This window comes from Oculina patagonica, chromosome 4 (genome assembly GCF_052425735.1).
Source record: "Oculina patagonica isolate OP01 chromosome 4, crgOcupat, whole genome shotgun sequence".
Classification (NCBI taxonomy): Eukaryota; Metazoa; Cnidaria; class Anthozoa; order Scleractinia; family Oculinidae; genus Oculina; species Oculina patagonica.
Genome location: NC_135761.1, coordinates 7,462,076 through 7,485,629, shown reverse-complemented (window position 1 = coordinate 7,485,629; position 23,554 = coordinate 7,462,076). Strand labels below are relative to the sequence as shown.

At 39.8% G+C, this 23,554-nt stretch overlaps 3 protein-coding genes across 3 annotated transcripts; 2 read left to right on the top strand and 1 right to left on the bottom strand.

The window, feature by feature from the left end:
- Positions 1-865: 865 nt before the first annotated feature.
- Positions 866-3,335, top strand: LOC144649304 (kelch-like protein 24). Its single transcript, XM_078508777.1, has one exon. The coding sequence runs from the start codon at positions 955-957 to the stop codon at positions 2,689-2,691; it is 1,737 nt and encodes a 578-aa protein (XP_078364903.1). The 5' UTR covers positions 866-954; the 3' UTR covers positions 2,692-3,335.
- A 5,359-nt stretch (positions 3,336-8,694) lies between these two features.
- Positions 8,695-12,680, top strand: LOC144649349 (uncharacterized). The gene is made up of 3 exons (XM_078508840.1): positions 8,695-9,019; positions 9,788-10,709; positions 11,246-12,680. The coding sequence occupies exons 1-3, from the start codon at positions 8,972-8,974 to the stop codon at positions 11,464-11,466; spliced, it is 1,191 nt and encodes a 396-aa protein (XP_078364966.1). The 5' UTR covers positions 8,695-8,971; the 3' UTR covers positions 11,467-12,680.
- Positions 12,681-12,798: 118 nt separating this feature from the next.
- Positions 12,799-23,539, bottom strand: LOC144649351 (mitochondrial ribosome-associated GTPase 2-like). The gene is made up of 6 exons (XM_078508842.1): positions 23,465-23,539; positions 22,211-22,293; positions 21,909-22,089; positions 20,422-20,640; positions 19,722-19,860; positions 12,799-13,936 (listed from the first exon to the last, which is right to left on the bottom strand). Exons 1-6 carry the CDS (start codon positions 23,519-23,521, stop codon positions 13,572-13,574), a joined length of 1,044 nt encoding a protein of 347 aa, XP_078364968.1. The 5' UTR covers positions 23,522-23,539; the 3' UTR covers positions 12,799-13,571.
- Positions 23,540-23,554: the final 15 nt, after the last annotated feature.

Sequence of the window (23,554 nt, the reverse complement as noted above, 5' to 3'; positions counted from 1 at the left end):
TATTTGTGCCTCACACGCCCGACTCTCCCGTCCCCTCCCCCCACCCTTCCCGCACACACTGTCCACACTCTTCTCTCTTCAGTTACTCTTCACGCAGGAATGGCTCAGCCCGCCTACTGTACTTAGCGCTGCGGTTGTTCAAAGTAATATAGTGGGAAAGTCTTGGACATAACAGGCGGAAATAACAGCTACGCAAATCTTGGTCATATTGGCATTCTTGAAAAGATGATTTATCCAAATAAACGGCAACATAAAATTGCTTCTTCGCTTACAACATGATAACTTCTTTGGCTGATTTTGCTGCCCTTCTTAAGCCTCGGCTCGAGGCTTGTTTTTTTTTTCAATCCTTACCCAACCTGTGTTCACCTTGAGATTGTTTTGAATTTGTCTTGAAAAAAATGTCATGCGAATAAACCATCCTTGTTCCCATAGCAGTTCAATGCCCCTGCAAGTAATGTTTGTTGTTGAAAGATATAAAGTTTTTTCATGGTAACTGTTCACGCTCAGGCTCTCCATCGTGATTTCGTTACGGACTGTTTGGTTACAGAACATATGCTGTTTCACACTCCCGTCCCTACCGCCTTTCTTTATTTTTACGCTGACTATTTCACTTCTCTCTCGTCTCTACCTTTCCCCTACTCTTCCCCTACTAGCTACTGATGCAGTACCTCCTCCTGTAGCCTGTTCCAGGCTCTTGGTTTGTGGAGGAAGAGCGAAAATGCGGGGAGAGCCTGGAACAGGCTACTCCTCCCGTTGTGTCCCGCGGGCTTTTGTACAGCGGCTCTATGTTTTGCGTCACGAAAACCGTCACGCAATCTTGGATCCGCGGTCAGCGGTGCAGATTGTTCGCCACGCGATTCGCGCCACGATTTGGAGTGTGTTCTTATTGCTCTTTTAGGTTACAATCTTCTCTATTCAACAGCTTTATTTTCCAAGTAACTGATCAGCCTGCTCATGGATTCTGTTGTTGAACTAATCACAGAGACCGAAGAGCATAAATTTTGCGTGGAAATGATGAAACGCCTAGATATTCAGAGAAGGAACGAACAGTTCTGTGATGTGATTCTAGAAGTTGGCTCCGGTGACGGTCAAGCTCGCTTGAAAGCTCACAGAAACGTGTTATGTGCAGCAAGTCCGTTCTTTTACAACGCTCTTAACAGTGACATGAAAGAAAAGAAAGAAGGAGTGATCCGATTGGAAGAGACGAGCAAAGCTGTGATGGAAGAAGTGTTGGAGTATCTGTACACAGGACATGTTGACATCAATGAACACAATGCATTTGATTTCATAGCAGCAGCCGACTTTTTTCTTATTCCAAGTTTGAAAGCTTTGTGCAGTGAAGTTATTCTGCAAACACTGGCTTTTTCCAACTGTATTGCGGCTTATTATTTTGCAGTGAAGTATCGGTGTGAAAAACTTCAGAAAGGCACGAGTGATTTCATTCTGGCTAACTTTGTTGCTGCAGCAGAAACTGAAGACTTTCTGAATCTGAGCAGCGAACAAGTCGAGGAGTGGTTTGCAAACGATGGAATCGTTGTTAAAGGAGAGGAAGAAGTTTTCGAAATTCTCGTGAAGTGGATGTACAGAAATAAGACTCAGAAACAAGACTTTTACAAATTGTTTCGTCACATTCGCTGTATTTATGTGCACCGTGACTTTCTGTTAAACGTTATTCTTGTGAATCCTTTTGTAAAGGACGATTCCGAGTGCACTAGTTTAGCTTTTGATGCGATGAAAATGGTGTTCAGGGGACAAGAAGACTGCTATTTTGCTCAGTCACCAAGGAATTGCCTGAAAACCCATGAAGATGTCATTGTTGCCTGTGGAACAGATAGGAGTACATTGTGTTACATACCTTCCCAAGACAAGTGGTACAGACTGTCAGATATGTTGTCCACCAGGAGCTTTAATAGTCAAGCCATCAGTACATGCCACGGGAAACTGTTTTTTATTGGGGGACACAGTGTTGGCTATCCAGCAGAACGTTACGATCCATCAATAAACACTTGGTCGCCTCTAGAGTCTTTTAAACAAAAAATCAAGTATTGTACTATTGTGACATTCCAGGGGTTACTGTATGTCATTGGTGGAGTGGATCAGGAAGACGACAAACGGTTGAACACTGTGCAGAGATACAATCCTGATACAAACCTGTGGGAATCAATGCCCTCTCTAAGTAAAGCCAGATCTAGTGTATGTGCAGTGGCTGATGAAAGTCACTTGTATGCTATTGGAGGTAACTCGTCGGGTAGTAGATCAAGATTTGCTGAAAGATTTGATCCAATAGCAAAAGCTTGGAGGTCGATTGCGCCAACTCTAAAAGGTCGAGTTGGTGCTGGTGGTGCAGCTGTCAATCATAAAGTGTTTGTGTTTGGAGGTCTTACAGATGTAGCACCAGCTTCAAAGGCATGTGAAATGTACGACCCAGCTACCAACACATGGAGTGCTATTAACAGCAGGGTTGCTCTGCCAGGCTTTACCAGTGCTGTGAGGTTTAAAGGGAAAATGTATTTGTCTGGAGATTTCAAAGAAGGTGAAAGCAAAGGCAATATGGTCTTGCAGGTTTTTGATACCATTACAAATGAGTGGACGTCTTGCACTAATCCTTTACTGGCTAGTCTTGAAAAATTGAAAATTTCAAGTTTAAGAATTCCAAGAGAGGTTTTGGATAGATGTGCCGTGCTTTCATAGACATCTGATGTATGAGTTTTTTATTTACATTGCATTTAAATGTTCATTTACTAAACCCTGAAATGGCAAAACGAAATGAAGTGACCGAAACAAGCTAAACCCATTACCATTTTTGAGAGCTTACCAATAACAGGCTAACCTGAGCGTTATTCAGCCTAACAGGAGTGCCTTTGTTGGTTGCTGTTTCCTTTCATTTTGGTGGTTTCGCCCTTTTTCGTTTTGGGTATTAATACAAGCTGTGTCATTATAAGAAGAAACTCGAGGGTGTCATCTTATTGTAATCATCTAGATGGTCAAAGTTTTTAAAACACTTTTGTTTATTTATTAATATTATTTTCTTAAATATACAGGAATAAGTTCAAAGGAAAATAATATTTAATTATTTTTTTCTGTTGATTAATTCATTCTATCATCTTTTGTTCATAAATAACCAAATAAGGCAAGGAAAGAAATCTGATGCAATTCAATTATGCCAGAAGTTTGTAATAAAGAAACAGAGGCACAATAAAGGAGATGTAATCAAGCAATCAAGCCTTCCTGTGTGACTACCTCCCATAGACAACCACTTTTGCAAAAAATTAGGGAAGATACGTTTTTCCTTGGGGGAGGGAGGGGGGAGGACTGGGGAATTTCGGCATTTTTTCCAAAAAATGGTTGGCCCTCCCTAGCATTTTAATAAAAAAAACTCCTGCCCCCCCCCCCCCCCCACTTTCAGTTAACTGACAAAAGTGTGACCCTCCCCACACTACTACATGGTATGTTCCATGCCATAGAAACCTCACAACATTTCCCTTGTGAATGCAAAAGATGTATTTGGTACGACACAAGCGATGCGACCTCTGTCATAATGGCCTCACTTTCATGTTCAGTGTTTGCACATTTAAAAACCAGTTATACGAGTTTTGTAGTTTTGTTAGCACAAGGTCTGTATGTCGTCTATGCAGGTCGAGTGTTCAGGTGAACATTGTGGAACACTTTTGGACTTTGTCGAGTCTACGAGTCGAGTCAAGATGAACACATGTAAACGTTGAGTTATTAAATTCAATTTATTGCGAACCACAAGTCTAACGATTATTAACCTCATTCTCAAGGCTTTTTCTCTTCCTCCCGTGAAGCAGTTAAGGGTCCTGGAATCGAGGTTGGGTCTTTGCAGGATCATCCTCGCCTGTCCCCTTAGACGGCGTACAGAGAACAGTTGGCTCTGGAGACATCATTGGCTAGATTTTACAAAGAGCGTTTGAAAACTAGCAATCAAATCAATCGTTTTAAAATCCTTTTCTTTTAAGAGAGTTACGGTTGATTTATTTGGCTAGATTTTGAATTTACTTTGATAAAATCTAGCCAATCAAATCGCGTTCACAGAATGACCTGTTCCTCGTGTAAAGGTCCCTTGGGTATGTGGGACAGGCTGCTCTGGGTACGGAAATAGCTGCGGGATATGCCGGACTTATCATGCTTATGTCAGACAAGATTGTGCCGAGTGGAGAGAGGCATAGCCTGCGTAGCTGGTGGGATTCGCGACCGATTCGCTACGTCTTAGCTTTCGACGTAGAGAAATGAACTAGGAATTTAAGTGTTCTGGTTTAAAAAAAAAACTCTCCAATTTTCGCAGTAGCATTGTGTGTTTGAAAGTTTGATATGTTTACGGGTGGAGTTCGCGTCAAAGTGACCTTTGAAATGTCCTCAAAGACGGTATACACTTCAAGGGCTCCGCCAGCTAACGCCAGTCTTCAGCACGAAAACAATGAATAACTGATTTATCTATGCTCTTTAGGATACTTGTGTGAAATAGATCCGATTCAATTTCAGTGTATTAAAGTCAATATCACCCGTAATCTTTTGCTTTTACATGTATCAATAAAATATAACAAATACAGTGCCGTAGCAAGGGTAAAACTGAGTGGGGGGGGGGGGGGGTACGCGAGCGCCGGAGGCGCGAGCCGCTAGGGGGGTCTGGGGGCATGCCCTCCCAGAAAATGTTGAAATCAAGACGCTTGGAAATGCTATTTCCAGCGCTCTCCAAAAGCTATTTGTGATTTACGCATATTGCGAATTTGAGACAGTTTTTTCACATTGTTGTTACGATTTCTGGTTTGTTTTAGTTTTAGGCTGTTTAATATTGTGCATCACCCTACATACGTTAAAAAATGAAAAGAAGTACAAATGTTTATTGTTTTCAACCTCTCGGGAGATAACATTGTATTTTCAACATTTTATACAGGTCTGTTTTTACTTTATTGTGAAAAAAACTGGGGGGGGGGGACACGGGCCCCCCGGCTCCTCCCCTTGCTACGGCACTGAAATACGATATTACACTTCGCTCTTTTTGTACCCGGATTTCAGCTGCTATTCTGATTATTGTAATTGAGTTGTATTATTAGAATTGGCACAAAGATGGAATAGAATGGTTTGTATAACTCGCGGGTCGATCATAATAGCCAACTAAAGCTGAAAATGTTTATAGGCATATCTGAAAAATCTCTGGGATTCACTGTGAGATTAGACGCGCTTTACTTTTGACCCATTTTTGGGGCCAATAGACTGAGTGCGAGTGCTTTGTTTTCAGCTAATTCGATAAAGTTGTCGGAAAAACCACAAAAGTGCACGCGACAAGACCGAAAGGTGGATGGGTAGAGGTCAGAGAGCTACTGCACGTGCTGAATACTAATAAGATGGCGACATGACAAACGCGAATTTGCACGTTTTCTTTCTCTTTAGACATGTGGAAACAAGGTACTTTTAGCCACGCTGAATTGCAGAAGAATTTTCAAAACTCAAAGACATGCGACAGAAAAATAAGGGCAGCAATAAAAAGGCCTCCTGATCGAGAGGAAAAACAAAATCGTCACGTGCAAAAATACAAACTTGTACCAGTTTCCTCTAGGCCAACATGCAAAATTCCAATGAATACCCAGACCACCTTTCGGTCTTGACGCGTGCACTTTTGCGCCTTATTGCTACAACCTTTCTCGAATTAGCTGCATGGCGAACGACAGAGAGCCGGAACCGCGGAGCCGCGAGGGAATTGGGGAAGAGTCGAGTTGAGATCCCTCAAGCGGCTGCGCCGCTCACGCACGCGGTCTTCGCCGGCGATTTCTCTCGCGCCGCGCTATTCCGCCAGCTACGTAGACTACTGAGAGGCGTTCCTCGCAGACTGAATTTCACACTTTAAGGTGGATTTCCACTGACGCGTAAATATTTACGTACGTAAAACGTGCGTTAAAAAAGATACGTAGGCAAATTTCCACTGTAGCGTAAAAAGTAATAAAAAGCGTTTCCTTTTTACGCGCGTTGAACGTGCGTAAATGCCCGCCATACTGAATTATCATGTTGGTGAATAGAGTGCGTGATTGTCGGCCATATTGAAGGAGTGAAACAATAAATTGTTTTTCCCGTTGGGAAAAAATCATTAACATTTTTATGCAAATATCTTGTTGTTTGACTCTTCCAACATGGCTGCCATGAAAACACTTTGTACCACACGCTAGAAAAAGAAATGCGTGAATATGACCAAGAGGCATTTTATAAATACTCCCAAAAGACGCCATCAAGTAAAAGAAGATTTGAGGCGACCTTCCCTGATTCCCGGTTCAAAGCCTACGTGACCTGACGCCAGGCGTTTTCTTTCACTACTGCGTTCGTGTAATTTGGTTCTGTAGCCAGTTCTATAGATTATTTCTTGAAATGTTAAGACTTTCTCGATGAGAAGTGTTTCTACATCTGAATGTTTTCCCAAGTAAATCGATGGGCGATTTAAAACAAAATGGTTTTCCACATGGTAAGTGGTGTCATGTGACGAAATCCAAAAGTATGATTGGGTAAATCGTTGCGTAACCGCAGACAGCCGCGAAAAAAGTTGAACTCGGTTCAACTTTTTTCAAAACCCCCAAAATCGCTACGTGCGTAAACGTGCCCGTCACGTGCGTAAATACCTGGAAAAAACATGGCATTGGAAATTGGACAACGTAAATTCGACGCACGTACGTAATCGCGCGCGTAAAATTTCATTTTACGTACGTTTATAATTTTTACGCGCGTTAACGTGCGTAAACAAAAACGCGACAGTGGAAATCCACCTTAAGAAATTAAAATGACGAAACAAACAAAGCTTTTTTTTAAATTAATTGCATGAAACTCAAACGAATCTCGGTGACCGCTTTTGAGAACTTCCCTGTCTTCCGCTTCTTTCTCAAAAGTACCAATATTCAAGTAGCCTGCGAACACAGACGTATTTCCGGCTGTCGTTTCTCTTTGCCGATAAATTTATCGGCAAAGACAAACGACAGCCGGAAATACGTCTGCGTTCGCGGTAGGCATAAATAGATTGTGCTCGGCAACTTTTTAGCAACTTTTAGCGTTTTGAGCAACTTTTTGCAGTACCAGCAACCTAGGGCAACTTTTGCCGTCCTTGGCAACTTTTGAGCAACAAATCGGATATAAAACCGATCCAAACATAAAAGGTCGTTTTATTTCAAAGGATTTTTATCTTTATTATCTTTTTTTATTTTTAATTTTTTTTATCTATTACTGAAGTTATGTACCCGGTATATTGATTAGAACAAAGTAATTTTTTTCATATAACAATGGCTTTTTGGCCTATTTTAATGATTGTAGGAATATTTAATGAAAATGTTTAAATGGCAACAAACAAACAAACTCGTTTTGAGTATTTATAAAAAAAAACGACTCTAGAGAGCAATGAACTTTTCTGAATTTTGGTGGCATCTTTTTGACATTTGAGCAACTTTAGAGCAACTTTTGGGTATATTGTGAAGCAACTTTTTCTGAATTTACTAGCACAATCTATTCATGCCTAGTTCGCGGGCTAATATTCAAGGGAAAACATAATAGAAGCAGACTACTGGGTCACTACTGGAATCACAACTGAGGCTCGCTGTTCGGAAAAGACCGAATTGAAGGCTCACTTGGGTCATATCGGGTCTAATCCTCTCTTGGTCTAATTGTTTGTAAGAACATAACTGACCATACATGTATATGGCCATATCTTCAATTCTTCTTCTTACTGAAAATACCGAGAAATATTTTCCAGTCGCCCAAGCCACCTTGGCGGGCGGTGCTCAGAGAGTAAGGCATGCGATCTTTATTTTCATCATTTTTTTTTTCGTGCGAAACTAAGGCCAAGTAAAAGAAAAAATGTTTCTCATCCGGATTTCTATTAAAAAGAGAGCGGGCGAGCGCTTTTTTTGCCATTTGTCGCAAAATAAATCCTGACCTCTCCAGTACTGACCTAGCGTGCCGAGGCTTACAAAATTTTCTTTGTACTTAATTGAGGGGTAACGCCTGTTGGTTTTTGTCCGTTCCAACTTTCCTAATAACAAATATTAAAAAAAAAACAGAAGCTGTCCTAAAAAAGTGAAGCGGGCGGGGACGAGAAACATTTTTTTTACTTGGCCTAAATGACCACTTTTGTCGTTTGTGCTAAAATTTCCTCAATAATTTTTTGCGACTTTGTTATTTTCAGAACGCCCTTCTCAAATTAAAAGTATTTATTTACGGGACTGAGACGTAATAGAAGCAGACTACTGGAATTACAAGTAGTCCTGATCATTGTACTGGTCGGTTTACGGAAAAGCCACGGACCTCGAGAGACGGCGGAAATCGAGGCTAGAGCTCAAGAAGCTGCACTTTTTGTTTAACTTCCTCTATTTTTTTAAAGAAAGCTTAGGTGGCCACTATTAAGTGGGATTTTCGTTTTAAGCCGGATTAAACATGACAAGTTTGAACAGAAACAGTTTAATTTTCCCATTTTCCGCCCGTCAGTGTCAGGATTAATAATGGGCTCAGTCATAAATGACAGTTTTTACAAACAGGAAGGCGAACAGGCTGTCTTCCTTTTTGGGTGGAACATAAACGAGGATGCACATACCCAGAAAAACTATTAATTCTAAGAACGAAGCAATCTTCGAACTTCCTGTTTTTATCAAGGAAGTGTACTCTTTTAAGTTCAGTTTATAAACGCGTTTTTACGTTTTCATACCCGTCTTAATTCTTCATGTCAGACGTGTGACAGGTTCTTATTCATTAATTATTTTTTTCTTCAGTGTTTCAAGAGCTTTAAAATCGTGCTATTTCTACCGGGATATTTCGCAAGTTTTGTTGTTTTGGTAAGTGCTCGACCTTTTGATCCCCACACGTGCTATAATTCCCGAACAGGACTGGGTACGAAATTGTCCGATAACATGGCGGGTAATCTTGCATGTGGTCTTTGTGCGTTCCTCTGTTGATTTATTTAGGCTTTCAAGAGTGCTAACTTGTTAATATGGCCGAGGAAAGACCCAAAAGGCAACGGACAGTAAGATCGTGTACGGTAAGTAGCTTTAATGAAAGTTTTACAGCAATGCGTGAGAAATTCGTGATCGAGAGTTCGCGCGGAAAATCGCTCCAAAACGTGTTTCAAAACAATGAGCTGAAAGTGACTTGAAATGAACTAGGAACAGTGTTGTGGTTTAAAAAACCCTCCAGTTTTCGCAATTACATCGTATGTTTGAAAGTTTGATATGTTTACGGGTAGTGTTTGCGTGAAAGTGATCTTTGAAATGTCCTCAAAGACGGTACACACTTCAAGGGCTTCGCCAGCTAACGCCGGTCTTCAGCACGAAAACAATGAATAACTGATTTATCGATGCTCTTTAGGATGCTTGTGTGAAATAGATCACGATTCAATCTGATCTGTATTAAAGTCAATATCACCCGTTATCTTTTGCTTTTTACATGTATCAATAAAATATAACAAATACGATATTACGCGTCGCCCTTTTTGTACCCGGATTTCAGCTGCTATTCTGATTATTGTAATTGAGGACTTTGTATTATTAGAATTGGCACAAAAATGGAATAGAATGTCTTGTAGACCTTGCAGGTCGATCATAATAGCCAACTAAAGCTGAAAATTTTTTATAGGCATGTCTAAAAAATCTCTGAGATTCACTGTGGGATTTGACGCGCTTTATTTTTGACCCATTTTGGGGGCCAATAGACTTCAAAACTTGGCTAATTTAGACATACGTTTCAAAACTGGTCGTCTTTAATTTTGATTCAACTTTACCAAAGAATTGCATATTCTTTTCATTTCTAGGAGTTCTTTGGGGCAGGTCTTTTGCACAAAGAAGAAGTTGAGTTAAGAAGAGCACTGAATGCATCTTTGAAAGAAGCAAGAAATGTACAACAGAAGAAACGAGAGAAGTCCGCTGAACCAGTGATAGAAACCCGATCTATTTGCACCAATACTGATACAAAGATTCGGATAAAGGCTTCTCGTGATACTAGTAAATCAGAAAAGTCCAGTCGCAAGGAACATTCCCATAAAAAGAAAAAGAGAGAAAATAAAAAGGAAGAAAGTGAACTATCTTGGAAAAGTGATCAAGTAACAATCAAATCTCAAAACAAAACAGATGGGGCTTATGAAAGTAGCAAAGTTAAAAACAAAGGCTCATCAAGTAAAGAAGTAGAAAAATGCCTACAAAGGAAAGAACTTCAAAGTCCCATAAAATCACACAAAGCCACTAAGCCTTGTAAGGGAAAAGAGCTTAAGATTTTATTTCAAAGCAAGACTGCTAAGAAGCAACTTAACAGCAAAAAGGTTAAAGGTAACAAGAAAAGCAGAGTTGTTCAGAGTTTGACTGAGAAATTTAGTGGTGCTGGAAATGCTGAAAAACACACACCTATGTCATGTGGTAAAAGAAAGAAAGAAAGTGTAGGTCAGAGTCTTGATGAGACTTGCAGCGATCCAGTGAAAAAGAAAAAGAAAATCCCTTTGCAGAAGACAGAGGATGCACAAGCAAAACAGATTTCCTGTACGGCTGTTGGAGAAACTCAAAGCACTACTTCCAGTAGTGTTTGTGAACTTAAGCAAGTGCCAAATGTACTACAAGGGAAACTTAGAAGAAAAATCAAGCATAAGCTTAAAGACCGAAAACTTGTTAGCCCACTTGGAGAGATTTACATACCAGCTAATATAGCAAAGACTGAAGATTTCCTCACCTTCTTATGCCTTAGAGGTAAGTTGTAAAGGGTGGCAGTCTAATCTCTCGCTGGCTCACATGCTTTCAACTTCCAGCTCAGACCAGGATAAAAAGAAATACCCAGGGATATGTAAGAAGAATTTATACATATAAACAGGGGTGGATCCAGGATTTTTCTTAGAAGGGGGCACACATCCAGGATTTTTCTTAGGAGGGGGTGCACTACTAAGGAATGGCAAAATTGACTGGTGACGTAAATTAATTTTAAAAGCAAATTAATACTTAGCCGCAGGTCATCTCAAGGAGGGGTGCGCACCCCCCTTCACCTTCCCACTAGATCCGCCCCTGATAAAAACCACTTCATTCCTGTACATCTGACTGAGGCATAAGTAAGTGGTAAGTGATCAAGTGGTTTGTTTGTTGTGTTACATTTATTTTAAAAGCACAAATATTTTGTGCATTCACAACAGAGAAGTTGTTTATTTGTTTTATTTTACACAAACAAAATAATGTTGAATTTGCGGAACAGCATTTGTTGTAGAAGACTTAAAGTGTATTTTTCTTGTTTACAGGTAGTTCCAGTCTTCCAAGATCTTTTGAGGTCTTCAACAATCCGGATCCATTCTTTACTCATCCCACTCATCATTTTGCTGATGAAGGAGCATTTTCCTGCCCAGTGCTCCCCATTCAGTCATCAGTGACCTATTCTCCTCCGTCATCAAATGCACCTAGTGAGTCATCAGCAGCGTCGCCCATGTCTTCTACTGACGGGTGGTTGATAAATGATGACTAAAACCCAGCATTCAGTAGCAACAGATATGTCACTGAAGACAGTAGTGGAATAAGAGAGAGTCGATGGTATAAAACAGTGTTAATAAGTGGATTTAATTTTTTTCTTTAAAGCCTTGTTAAAACATGTCCTGGCGTTTTAAGGCTGATTTTAGCACAAGCAATGGAGTCTTTAGCAGATTCAGTAGTGAAATAAGAGAATTCATACAGACTCCATTGCTAGTCATAAACCAGCCTTAAAATGCAAGGACATGTTTTAATAAGGCTTTAATTTGGAGAATAGCAGCTTGTACAAATATTGATCACAAAAAATCATAATTATTCTGCGGCTCATTTGAGCAGAGCCCCCCAATTTTCGTTTGGGGGTGGGGGCTGCTCCGTCGCCCATGATTTGATTAATTTACACCAAAGAAAAATTACCAAAATGGATAACTTTCTATTTTTCAGTTAAACAATAGGTTAATTTAGTTTAGATTTTTATATTAACCACAAAAATCATGAGCAAAATTAAAGTTTTGCAATGCAGTTTTTGATATTCAGCACAAAGTATTCAGGGTTTCATTTAAAATGTGAGTAGGCGTGCAAGAGGTTGGTGACCTGGGCAGGTAATAGCCAGGCAAAATTGTGTTCATGTACAGTGGTCAGCCTTCAATGAATCCCCTGATTGTTACATGTATATTAGTTTAAATGCCTTTTTGTAGTCTCTTGGTGTATATATTGTAAGAAAGCATCTGGATGAAGCAAGTATCGACAAGCACTGATTATTTATAAATGAATTGTGTTTGTATGCATGAAGGCAAGAACCTTAAGGTTGATATCTGAAATTTACAGTTATGTAATTCAGTCAAACCTCTTTAAAATGCTGAGTGTCTGTATTATGGAAATAGAGATTATATGAATCCTGGTTTCTCTTGGACTAAGTAAACTGTAAGTCATGTCCATATTTATTTATGGAGGTGCCCATAACAAGAGGTTCGACTGCACACCTAAAATTGTTGAATGTTTAGGTCACACTATGTAAAGATAAGGGGCAAGAATTATATTAATTTAATGCCATGGCAGTGTTGAAATAACCTGATGCACAAAGTGTGTGTTATATATTGTATGTAATCCTTATGCAGTCCAGGGCTTCTATAATTTTTTCGCTGAAGTTATATATTTTTATTTCAGCTGTTATGCACAAATTAGGGTGAAAGTGTTACAAAGTATTTAATATTATAAACTGATACTATTTTTAATACAAAAAGATTTATATCATATTGATATTTTTTATGCATGTAAATGTTTTGCTTGTTGAATAATATATTTTCAAACACAACTGACAATATGACTCAAAAAATTGTTCACTTTTTTTATTAACATATTAAAAATAAAGGCATCTTTATTTTTTTGAGTTGTTGGAAAGATGTCCATAACCTGATTAGGTTGGCTGGCAACCAAACCCAGTGAATGGAATGGTTTTGTTACTGTGCCTTTAAGCAACTGCGTCGTCCCCAGGTGCCGATAGGCCCAAAGGCGGAAAGACAGGAAAACAGGGAGTGCGGGGGTTGAAGGTTAGGTTGTGGGCCGCGGAGCCTTTTTCCTGTCCGCATCAGGCCCACGACCATGCGAACCGTGCATGTTAGTCCTATGACGCCAAGCAAACCATGCACGACCAAGGAGGAGGACGCCCAGGGATGAGACAGTTTCAACAACATGCAAACTCTGCTCAAAATAACAGTTACGTTTTTTGCTGCAGTCAATCGTTATAGCCTACCCTCCGGAAACAGAAGTTCACCTTCAACCAGTTCAGAAGGTCAGGTCTGCCAGTGTGATTGGTAGATTAAGATCCTTTATGTTTGTTTCTGTTGTTCAAGGTTTCTTGGCTGCCACCATAAATTATTGACGGCAGCAAAAACGCAATCGTTAGTTGGGTTTGAACTTCAGAGTTTGTGTGTTTTTAAAAGTAGCTATAACACTGTTTCACGGATGTCTTGGCAGCATTTGCAACACAGGAAGGAACAATGTAATTGGATGCCTGAACTGATGCAGGGTACAGAGCTCTGTGTACATGTCGACTTGCATGTAATTGCACACAGTTGCAGCACTTAAACTCATCACATTCGAACCTCAGGAGATGACAACAGCATCATTAAACATTTTTCGAAGTTTCTTCTTCAGTTCAGGTATACCCCTTCCATACTTTGCTGATACTGGTATAACAGGGAGGGAAAAAGTGTTCTCTAATCGTTGAATTTCAATGTCTGATTCCACAATGTCTATTTTGTTGGCAACAATCGCTGCAGGTCTCTGTGAGAGCTGGTCCTTGTAAAGCTCCAATTCTTGTTGCAAGGAGGCAAAAGTGGTTAATGAATCCATTTGAGAAATGTCTAATACATACAGCAGGCAGCGGCATCTTTCAATGTGCCGCAGGAAGGCATGCCCCAGTCCCTTGTTTAGATGAGCACCAGTTATCAAACCAGGAATGTCTGCCACTAAGAAGAAAATAGAAACAAGAAAATCAACAAAAGAGCCTGTAAGAGATTTTTATGCATGTGCATTCTGGTCAACTGAATATTTTGTGTTTGATAGTTGTAACAGTAAAGTCTGCATATTAGCCTCCACGGTGGCTCATATGCTCATCAGGCCAAAGTTTATCCTGGTTTCCTTAGCATGAAGCAACTAATCTTAGTATTTCTACTCCTCAGTCCCTGGATAGAATGTTAGTCCATCACATACCCAGCATTAAATCTGCAGAAGTGGGTATCCATTTTTATTAAAAACTAGCAATGGTATATTGCAATTCCTGCGTTTTGATTGGTTAACAGGCAATGGTATATGAGCTCATATACCATTGACCACATTATGGTAGCCGATACGCGTCAACGAAAAGAGCTTGGAAGCTCAAATATTGCAATTTTTTGGGTGATTTTAATAAAACAATTATTCCACTCGTGCTTGTTGGATATGAGATCATTATAGCCTACGCGCCTCGTTGGCTATCTACCATCTCATATCCAACGCGCACTCGTGGAATAATTGTTAAATACGCTTCAGTGTGGAGGGAGGTATACTATGAGAGTAACATGACTTTCCCAAGAACACAATGCAGTGCTTTGGCCAGGGCTTAAACCCAGACCCCTTGATCTAGAGCGAGCACACTAACCAAAGCCACCGTATGGGGCGCCGAGTGTCAAAAAACTATTTAGTGCATTTTTCGCTTTTATTTTTGTTATTTACTAAATAACAAAGATGTTCTACTTGTTATTTAGAAATCACCAAGTTAGCGACTTTTACATTTACAAATAGAAAATTATTTTCACTCGGTGATTTATAAATTGCAAACAACTTGTCGTCGCGATTTATAAATCACCGACAACTCATCTTTGCGATTTATAAATTGCAATCAACTTGTATTTGCGATTTTAAAATTGCAGATAAATAGTCTGCAATTTATAAATCGCAGTAACGTTTATTGCGATTTCTAAATTGCATCTAGTATAGAAGTCGTTTATGCGCAATTTATAAATCGCAAATGTGCGATATGTAAATCGCAAATGCGTTTTATAAATCACAAATGCGACATATATAAATCGCAAGTGCGTTTTATAAATCGCAAATGCGACATATATAAATCGCAAATGTGATTTATAAATTGCAAACAACTTGTCGTCGCGATTTATAAATCACCGACAACTCATCTTTGCGATTTATAAATTGCAATCAACTTGTATTTGCGATTTTAAAATTGCAGATAAATAGTCTGCAATTTATAAATCGCAGTAACGTTTATTGCGATTTCTAAATTGCATCTAGTATAGAAGTCGTTTATGCGCAATTTATAAATCGCAAATGTGCGATATGTAAATCGCAAATGCGTTTTATAAATCACAAATGCGACATATATAAATCGCAAGTGCGTTTTATAAATCGCAAATGCGACATATATAAATCGCAAATGTGATTTATAAATCGCAAATGCCACATATATAAATCGCAAATGCGTTTTATAAATCGCAAATATGATTTATAAATCGCAAATGCCACATAAATAAATCGCAAATGAGTCATATAAATCGCAAATGCGTTTTATAAAGCGCAAATGTGACATATAAATCGCAAATTGCATTTGCGGTTTATATTTTTCGACACTTGGCGCCTCGTTAAGCCACAGGGAGTCCAGACAAACTGTTTGTGTATGGACTGTGCACATTTACATTTTTATAGAGAATGTATGGAATTTACCGAATGATTCGTAGAATTGCGTATAATGCTGCAAAACAGTAACAAATTTGTGCTGAAAAAATGGTAAGTTTCCTACCTTTTGCGTAGTGTCGTTCTTTTGGCTCGAAATGGCCAATTTGAGTCGATTGAAGGGTATTTTGCTTTTTGCTGTTTACTATACATCTAATTGCCCCTGCAGGGTTTTGGCCCAGAGGCCAAAACCCGAGGAGGCACCCTAGGAGTCCCCGGGTGTATACATACAAGGACAATGAATATTTGTTGAAAAAGTAAGAAATGTGTCTGTAGTGGGCGAACCACCAAGCGCGCACGATGGTGTCGGGTACTTGCAACCACGAGGTCGCGTTTGGTCACCTTCGAGCTTCGCCATCTTCTAGCAGCATTTTGTTTTCCGGTTTTGGCCTACGCGTGTCTACAGATTTGTTCGAGCGGTTTCTCTGCTTTGGTTGTGTTAAGTGATATTTGAAGCAGTTGTTAGTAATACGTCGAAAGATTTCGAGCAATTGCCGGCTACCTATGTTCCAAGAGCCGGTCCAAGAGCTGGTTCGAGCGTTACATTTGTAAGGTTTGCTTTCGGAGGTTTGCTGTATCGTATACATCTTACAACGAGTAATAAACAGAAGCGTGAACTTTGTCATGTAGTACAAGGCACAACGTAATTCGTTTCGCTAACAAACTATCAGATTATTAATTTTTGATCCAAAGAGTGTGTTGAATAAGGATCAAAAATTAATTGTTTTCTCGAATCTTTGAATGTGCCATATTTTGTTACTCGTGGAATTTTTTAGGCTTTTTGGCCTGGAAATTATTGTAGGTTAATTTTGAATGTTATAAGCCCGGGAATAAGCTTGTGTGTTGTCATCACGAATAATGTGTTATTTCCGCTAGGTGATTTTTACGCGCGCTAGCTTGTGAATATTTTTAGGACGCAACGGTGTCACAAAACAAGAAATTCCGCAGCAAACAATGTCGTGGCGTTCATGGCACAGTAAAAAAGAAGCCTAATTGTGCAGTCCATCGGCATTAATAATTAAAGGCGACAAAAAACAAATTATAAAAAGGCGGGGGCAGCTTTATAGTGAGAACTATTACTAGTTATATGGAAAGGGTGGAAACTCCAACAGCTCCAAAGTAGAGCAATTCCAGCGCCGAGCCGATTTTCGACCTGATAATCCTATCGCACAGCTTTCAAACTACGCACCAGAGAAGAGGAAGGCTTGCCAAATCTTTTCGTATCATTTGATCGAAAATTTATCCAAACGGTCCGGAACAAGCCCTCAAACGAAAACGGGTATCCAAAATTTTTAAGCCGTCCGAATGCGTAGCACCAATTTGTGGTGCCGAAGGGAAAACGCTATTCTCCAGCCTCTTTCTGATTGGATACAACTGAACAATGGTCGTTCAAGATTTTGTTTCGTGGATAGGGAGGCAAAGGCAAAACCAATACTCAATAGTATAGGGAGTGATGTCAATAGTGCGACACAACCTTAGGACCCTCGCGCAAATGGCAAAATACCCTTCAATCGACTCAAATTGGCCATTTTGAGCCAAAAGAACGACACTACACAAAAGGTAGGAAACTTATCATTTATTCAGCACACATTTGTTACTGTTTTGCAGCATTATACGCAATTCTACGAACCATTCGGTAAATTCCATACATTCTCTATAAAAATGTAAATGTGCACAGTCCATACACAAACAGTTTGTCTGGGCCCCCTGTGGTGAAGCGTTGCCATCTTGTAATCGCGGGCTCTTTCTTTCTCAGCGGTATATCAAACTGAACTGAAGTTTAATTTTGGCAGAAAGCTCGCGACCTAGCCTCGCTCTCACAGCATAACATAAGTTATTTCTTCAAATATAATAGTTTATTTTCGGTCCTGAATGATCAACACTGTTTGGGGTGAGGGCGGGCCGGGAGAGAGTAAATAGTTAAAATCCTTCAGCATTTAACGAAACTAACTAATAATTATAAAGAAACAACCAGAAAGGTTTCATGATGTTTTCACTAACGAGAACTTAAAACCTCTCGATGCAGCCACGGTAGATACATTATTTAGCTTCGAACTGGCAGTAATTGGCTCCAATGAAAGAGCAAAACAGGAGCTACCTATTGTGAACTGGAGAGACTATCTCCAAGAAATTAATCGATTAATATCGATTGCTGCCATTAATCGATCAAAATCGATACTCACAATTCAGATCCTCTAAATTGTATCGATTGTTATCGGTTATAATAAATAATAAATAAATAAACTATTTATCATTTCTTGCGACATTTGCAAGGCGGTACGTTACACATCCTTTCACTAAGTTAGTACAAGTTAGTCTAGTCGAAGTTCTGCGAGTCAAACAAAGAACGAAATGAACGGCTATTATTGTGAAGGGCTACCACGAGTGCACAAACAAGACTGCAAGGCTGATCGTACTACGTGAAAAGTAGACTTTGCGAGACACCACCACGACTAGAACCGATACAGCAGGATTGTAACCGCGGACAGCTGTTCCTTCTTATTGGAACTCATCAGCGCGGTGTAGCAAATCTAAATGACGCTAGCCCAAAGAGTCAACGCAAATAAATTGCCCATTAACCCGTACACTGTATCAAGTTCCGTACTTTGAACTCACTTGTCCCCCGAATCACGCGCTGCCACATCACGTGTTTCGGGGGACAAGAAATCCAAAGTGTCACGATGGAGCCCGCTCGCAAAGCAAAATAACTTATTATAAATGTGAATGGACACAGCCATTCTAAAACATTTAAGCACATGGACAAAACCATGCTAAATAAAAGCACAGCATATCGGATCTGAAAAGATCTACGGTCCAAAAATACGTAAAAGTAAGACTAAAACTGCAAGGGACCGTATACGATAATACTGCTATTCGTAGGATCTGCTGAGAGATCTCATCAGCAATAAAAATGAAATGACAAACAAGACTGCAAGGCTGATCGTACTACGTGAAAAGTAGACTTTGCAAGACCATTTTCAGTAAAGAAAGGCGAGTCTCAGAGGAGCGGAGAGGCATTTCGCGTTGTTAACTCGCGGGGATAAAAATCGATGAAAATCGATGACAATTGATGAAAATCGATGAAAATCGATACTCACAACTCTTTGGGTCATCGATTTTCATCGATTTCCGATATCAATCGATTAATTGGTATCGATTATTATCAATTGCAATCGATTTTATCGATTATCGAATTCAGTTTAACGATTGGACACGCCGGGATATATGTCGCATTTGCGATTTATAAATCACATTTGCGATTTAAAAAACGCACTTGCGATTTATATATGTCGCATGTGCGATTTATAAATCACATTTGCGATTTATATAACGCATTTGCGATTTATATATGTCGCATTTGCGATTTATTTATGTCGCATTTGCGATTTGTAAATCACATTTGCGATTTATAAAACGCACTTACGATTTTTATATATCGCATTTACGATTTGTAAATCACATTTGCGATTTATAAAGTGCACTTGCAATTTATATATGTCGCATTTGCGATTTATAAATTGCGCATAAATGACTTCTATACTAGATGCAATTTAGAAATCGCAATTAACGTTACGGCGATTTATAAATTGCAGACTATTTATCTGCAATTTTAAAATCGCAAATACAAGTTGATTGCAATTTATAAATCGGAAAGATGAGTTGTCGGTGATTTATAAATCGCAACGACAAGTTGTTTGCAATTTATAAATCACCGAGTGAAAATAATCTTCTATTTGTAAATGTAAAAGTCGCTAACTTGGTGATTTCTAAATAACAAGTAGAACATCTTTGTTATTTAGTAAATAACAAAAATAAAAGCGAAAAATGCACTAAATAGTTTTTTGACACTCGGCGCCCCATACCACCGTGCCTCCCCACTTGATGCATAATCCCACTAAAAAACCCCTTTTGAAAAAAAAAAAAGCATTGGAATTTTATAGTAGCCTGATGGAGTGTGGTAATTGGACAGCAAAACAACATTTAATTGGAAACTTACAAATACAAGTTGCATTTATCGTATTGTACCTGCGATTTGTAAATAATCTTCAAACTCCACTATGCCAACATGAGGATTAATTGTGGTGAAAGGATAAGCAGCAACAGCTGGCATTGCCCTTGAAATGGCTCTCAGAAGAGTAGACTTTCCAGCATTAGGGAAACCAACCTTGAGAGAAGATTACACAATAAGTACAAAAGACGTAAGGTAAACTCTGCCTACGAGCCTAGTGGCCCATCAGGCAGGAGCTTTTCCCGTTTTCGGTAGCATAAAGTGACCAGCCTGACGACTATTTTCTACTCCCTCCTGGATGGCATGCCAGTGCACCCCAGGGTTACCTCACTGGTACCCATTTATACACCTGGGTGCAGAGAGCCACTATGAAAGTAAAGTGTTTTGACCAAGAACACAATGCAGTGCCCCGACCAGGGCTGTAACCCAGACAGCTCGATCCAGAGTCCAGCATACAAACCATTACTAAGGCCACCGTGTCTCCCATGACTTTTGAAATGAAAAGGATTTTAATTCCCAGAATTTCTACCATGTAAGGACAAGGTTACAAATAATTCTTTTCCTATCCAGTAAAAGATGCCGGTCCTAAGTACGACCATCTTGGAGGGTGCTGACTGTATCAGCAGTGGATTTTTTTTTGGACTACCTCTGTATTACAAAAACACAGCCATGCACTTTGTATTCTAGTCAAGCTGCTGATTTAATGTGTGTACTAACCAATCCAATATCAGCAATGGTCTTAAGTTCCAACTCCACAACTTTCTCCTCTCCAGGGGCCCCCTCGGTAGAAATGTTAGGTGCTCGATCCAGAGCTGTCTTAAAATATGCATTTCCAAGTCCACCCAGCCCTCCCTGAGCAGCTACAAAGGTTTGGCCCTCTGCCGTAATGTCAGCTATCACATGACCACCTGCCTTTACAACTGTTCCAAGGGGCACCTGTGTAAAAAAGTCCAGCAGTTATGCACCTATCAATGTTAAGCCCGAGGGGGGGGGGGGGGGGTTGGGCTAACCACGGGAATTTGATCGTGAGGTAGGTCCCCAGGGTAGGGATTTTGATCGTACGTGATGGCCCCAGGGTAGGGATTTTCGGGTCGTATATGAAGGTTTGAAGGACATTTGACCACATTTCATGGGGATTTTGACCAATTATTTTGTCCCGGGGGTGGGGAATTTGACATTTTTTTATAGAAAATGTCAAAATCCCCACCCCTTGCCCGACCCCCCCCTCGGGCTTAACATTGATAGGTGCATTACCTTTTGAATTAATATTTGGCTTCTGTTCAAAAGTAGTGCTGCTCCTTTCAATATAACAAGAGAACTCTGTTCAATCAACAATTACGGTTTTTAATACAACTGTTTATCATCTTTTGACTTTGTGGAACTCAAGAGACAGACGTTCACTTTCACATGTTGAATAGGGGACTGGTCATTATTATTTTAGAGGGGGAGAGCTGGTGCAAATTGAGGGAGGCTATGTTGAAATTCTCCTGACCCTCTCCTTTAATGAAGCACATTTTTTTGCTGACCCTCCCGGCCCCCTTCTTACCCACTCACTCCCTAAACCTCCCTAATGTGCATGCATAAATTAATGTACCCCTCTTTTTTCTGCATAAAAATAACTGGCCCTCCCCCTATTTGCACCAACCCTCCCCGCCCTCTAAATAATGACCAGTCCCTGGCCTAGGTCACCTCTAGTTGTGATTGGTAAATTTTGATCCATTTTGTTAATTTCTTATTTTTTTTAAGGTTTGTTGAATGTTGTCTTATTGCGGTTTTCAGTGAAATGCGAACTCTGAAATTCAAAATCCAACTTACGATTGCGTTTTCGCCCCTGTCAATCATAATTTTGGCGACAGCTTAACGAACCATGAAAAACAGAAACAAACAAAATGGATCGAAATGTACCAATCACAACTGACAGACGTGACCTTTTGACCCAGTTGAAGTGAACGTCTGTTTCCCGAGAGGTCCGCTACAATGATTGACGGCAGCAAAAAGCGTAAACCGTTGGTTGAAGATTGAATTTCAGAGTTCGCATTTCACTGAAAACCGCAATAATAATTATGACCCAATCATTAGACAGGTTTTGAACTGAATTGTTTGTGTGTAGTTGAAAGGCATAGTAAGTACTGGACCTCAAGTTTTGTTTCCAATTACATTTATTCTAAATAATTCAGTATACAGTATATATACACTGTATTCACCTGATATGGGCAATCAGAGCCATTCTTTCCCTTACAATCATCCGCCCTACCATCACCACCATCCTCAGCCTTGATATGTTTAGGAAGATGGGCAAACTCCTTTACAGAATTATCTGCAATCAGAACAACACTTCCTCCACGACCTCCGTCACCACCATCAGGTCCAGCCCTGGGTTGGAATCTAGAAAGTGAGGACGGTTTATTAATGTCGGTTGTAGAACGCCAATGATTTCAATATTTTTGGTATTTTTCCAAATATGCAAGAGAAGTCCCAATAGCTTGGTAACAGCAAATGAACTTACTTTTGTCTTCTAAAATGAACACTCCCATCTCCACCATTTCCAGCCTTCAAAATAACTTTTTTCCAGTCAATAAATTGCCTGTTCTGTTGCAACAAAACAAAGCTTCAGTCAATATACCGTTAAATTCTGGTTATAAGCCCTGGGCTTATACAACTTCGTAAGAGTTTTTGGGTGTGCTTATAAGTGGAGGGGCTTATATCCGGGTGGGCTTATAAGCAGAATGTTCCGAAACGGACCACGGGAGTGTTGATCGAAATATGTTTTTAAGTTAAAAATGCATAGTAAAGCAACATTTAGCCCTGTTCAGTACTGTCATCCGGCAGAGGTGGGCTTATATCTGGGGGGCTTATAATCGGATGTATTTCTTTGTTTCCAGGTAGATGGGCCTATGCAGATGCAGAGCCTAGCTGCACTTGTCCGGTCATGTGAATTTATGCTGGCTGTTCATAATGTTTTGGTTGCGATTAAGGTTTCTTCATAATTACGAATTTTCAAGTGATTCAATACTAATTTTTCTCCTCCAGTGCCCATATGCCCCCAGGGGTTGGTAAAGGATAAAATTAAAGTGTGGGGGAGGGTTTATTTTGAGGAGGGGGGGATGGGTAAAAACCCTCCAGATCACCTGCTTCAAAGGAAGCAAATAAAAACAGTTAGGTTATTAATAGGAAAATTTGAGCTTAGAATTCTGTCCCTTAGAATTAAATCTTAATCTTGTTATTTTATCTAAACAATATTAAACAAAATTTAGATGTTTAAAGCTGATTTCCAGTCCGTACTGCGCAGACTCAGGGTTTGTTTACGTTTTTTGTTTTGAATTCGTTGAAACGTTACACTTCGGTGACAGCATACATGACGGTTTTTTAGTCCGCCATTACAGTTCGTTTCGTTCAAGATTTTCGATGAGCTGAAACGTCGGTTTGAAATAGCGTCAAGGTTCTTTTACTCGTTATTATTTGTTCTGCAAGGATATCTGGCGTTAATAATGAAGAAAAAGGTAAGTTTGTCGGGGAATTTTTAGTTTTGCTTGTAAACATTCCCTTCGTGTGGGCTCACATAAACATTGCAGCCGAGATTGCGCAGTACGGACTGGAATTCATCTTTAAATCCTTGTAAATCTGAATCTAAGGAGGTTTGAAAAAGAAAGTTACCAATCAAAGTGTTGGGTTAAAAGGCAACCCTCAGCAAGGTTTGCCTAAAAACTGTAACTTCCTCCTTAGGTGGATTATACAATAATGTATGCCTTTGATGACCTACCTTGTTCGATTTGGAGCTAAAACGCCGAGAAATTACTGTGCACCATCTCAAATTCATTACCCTGGACAGACTGAAGGCTTGGTTACTAAT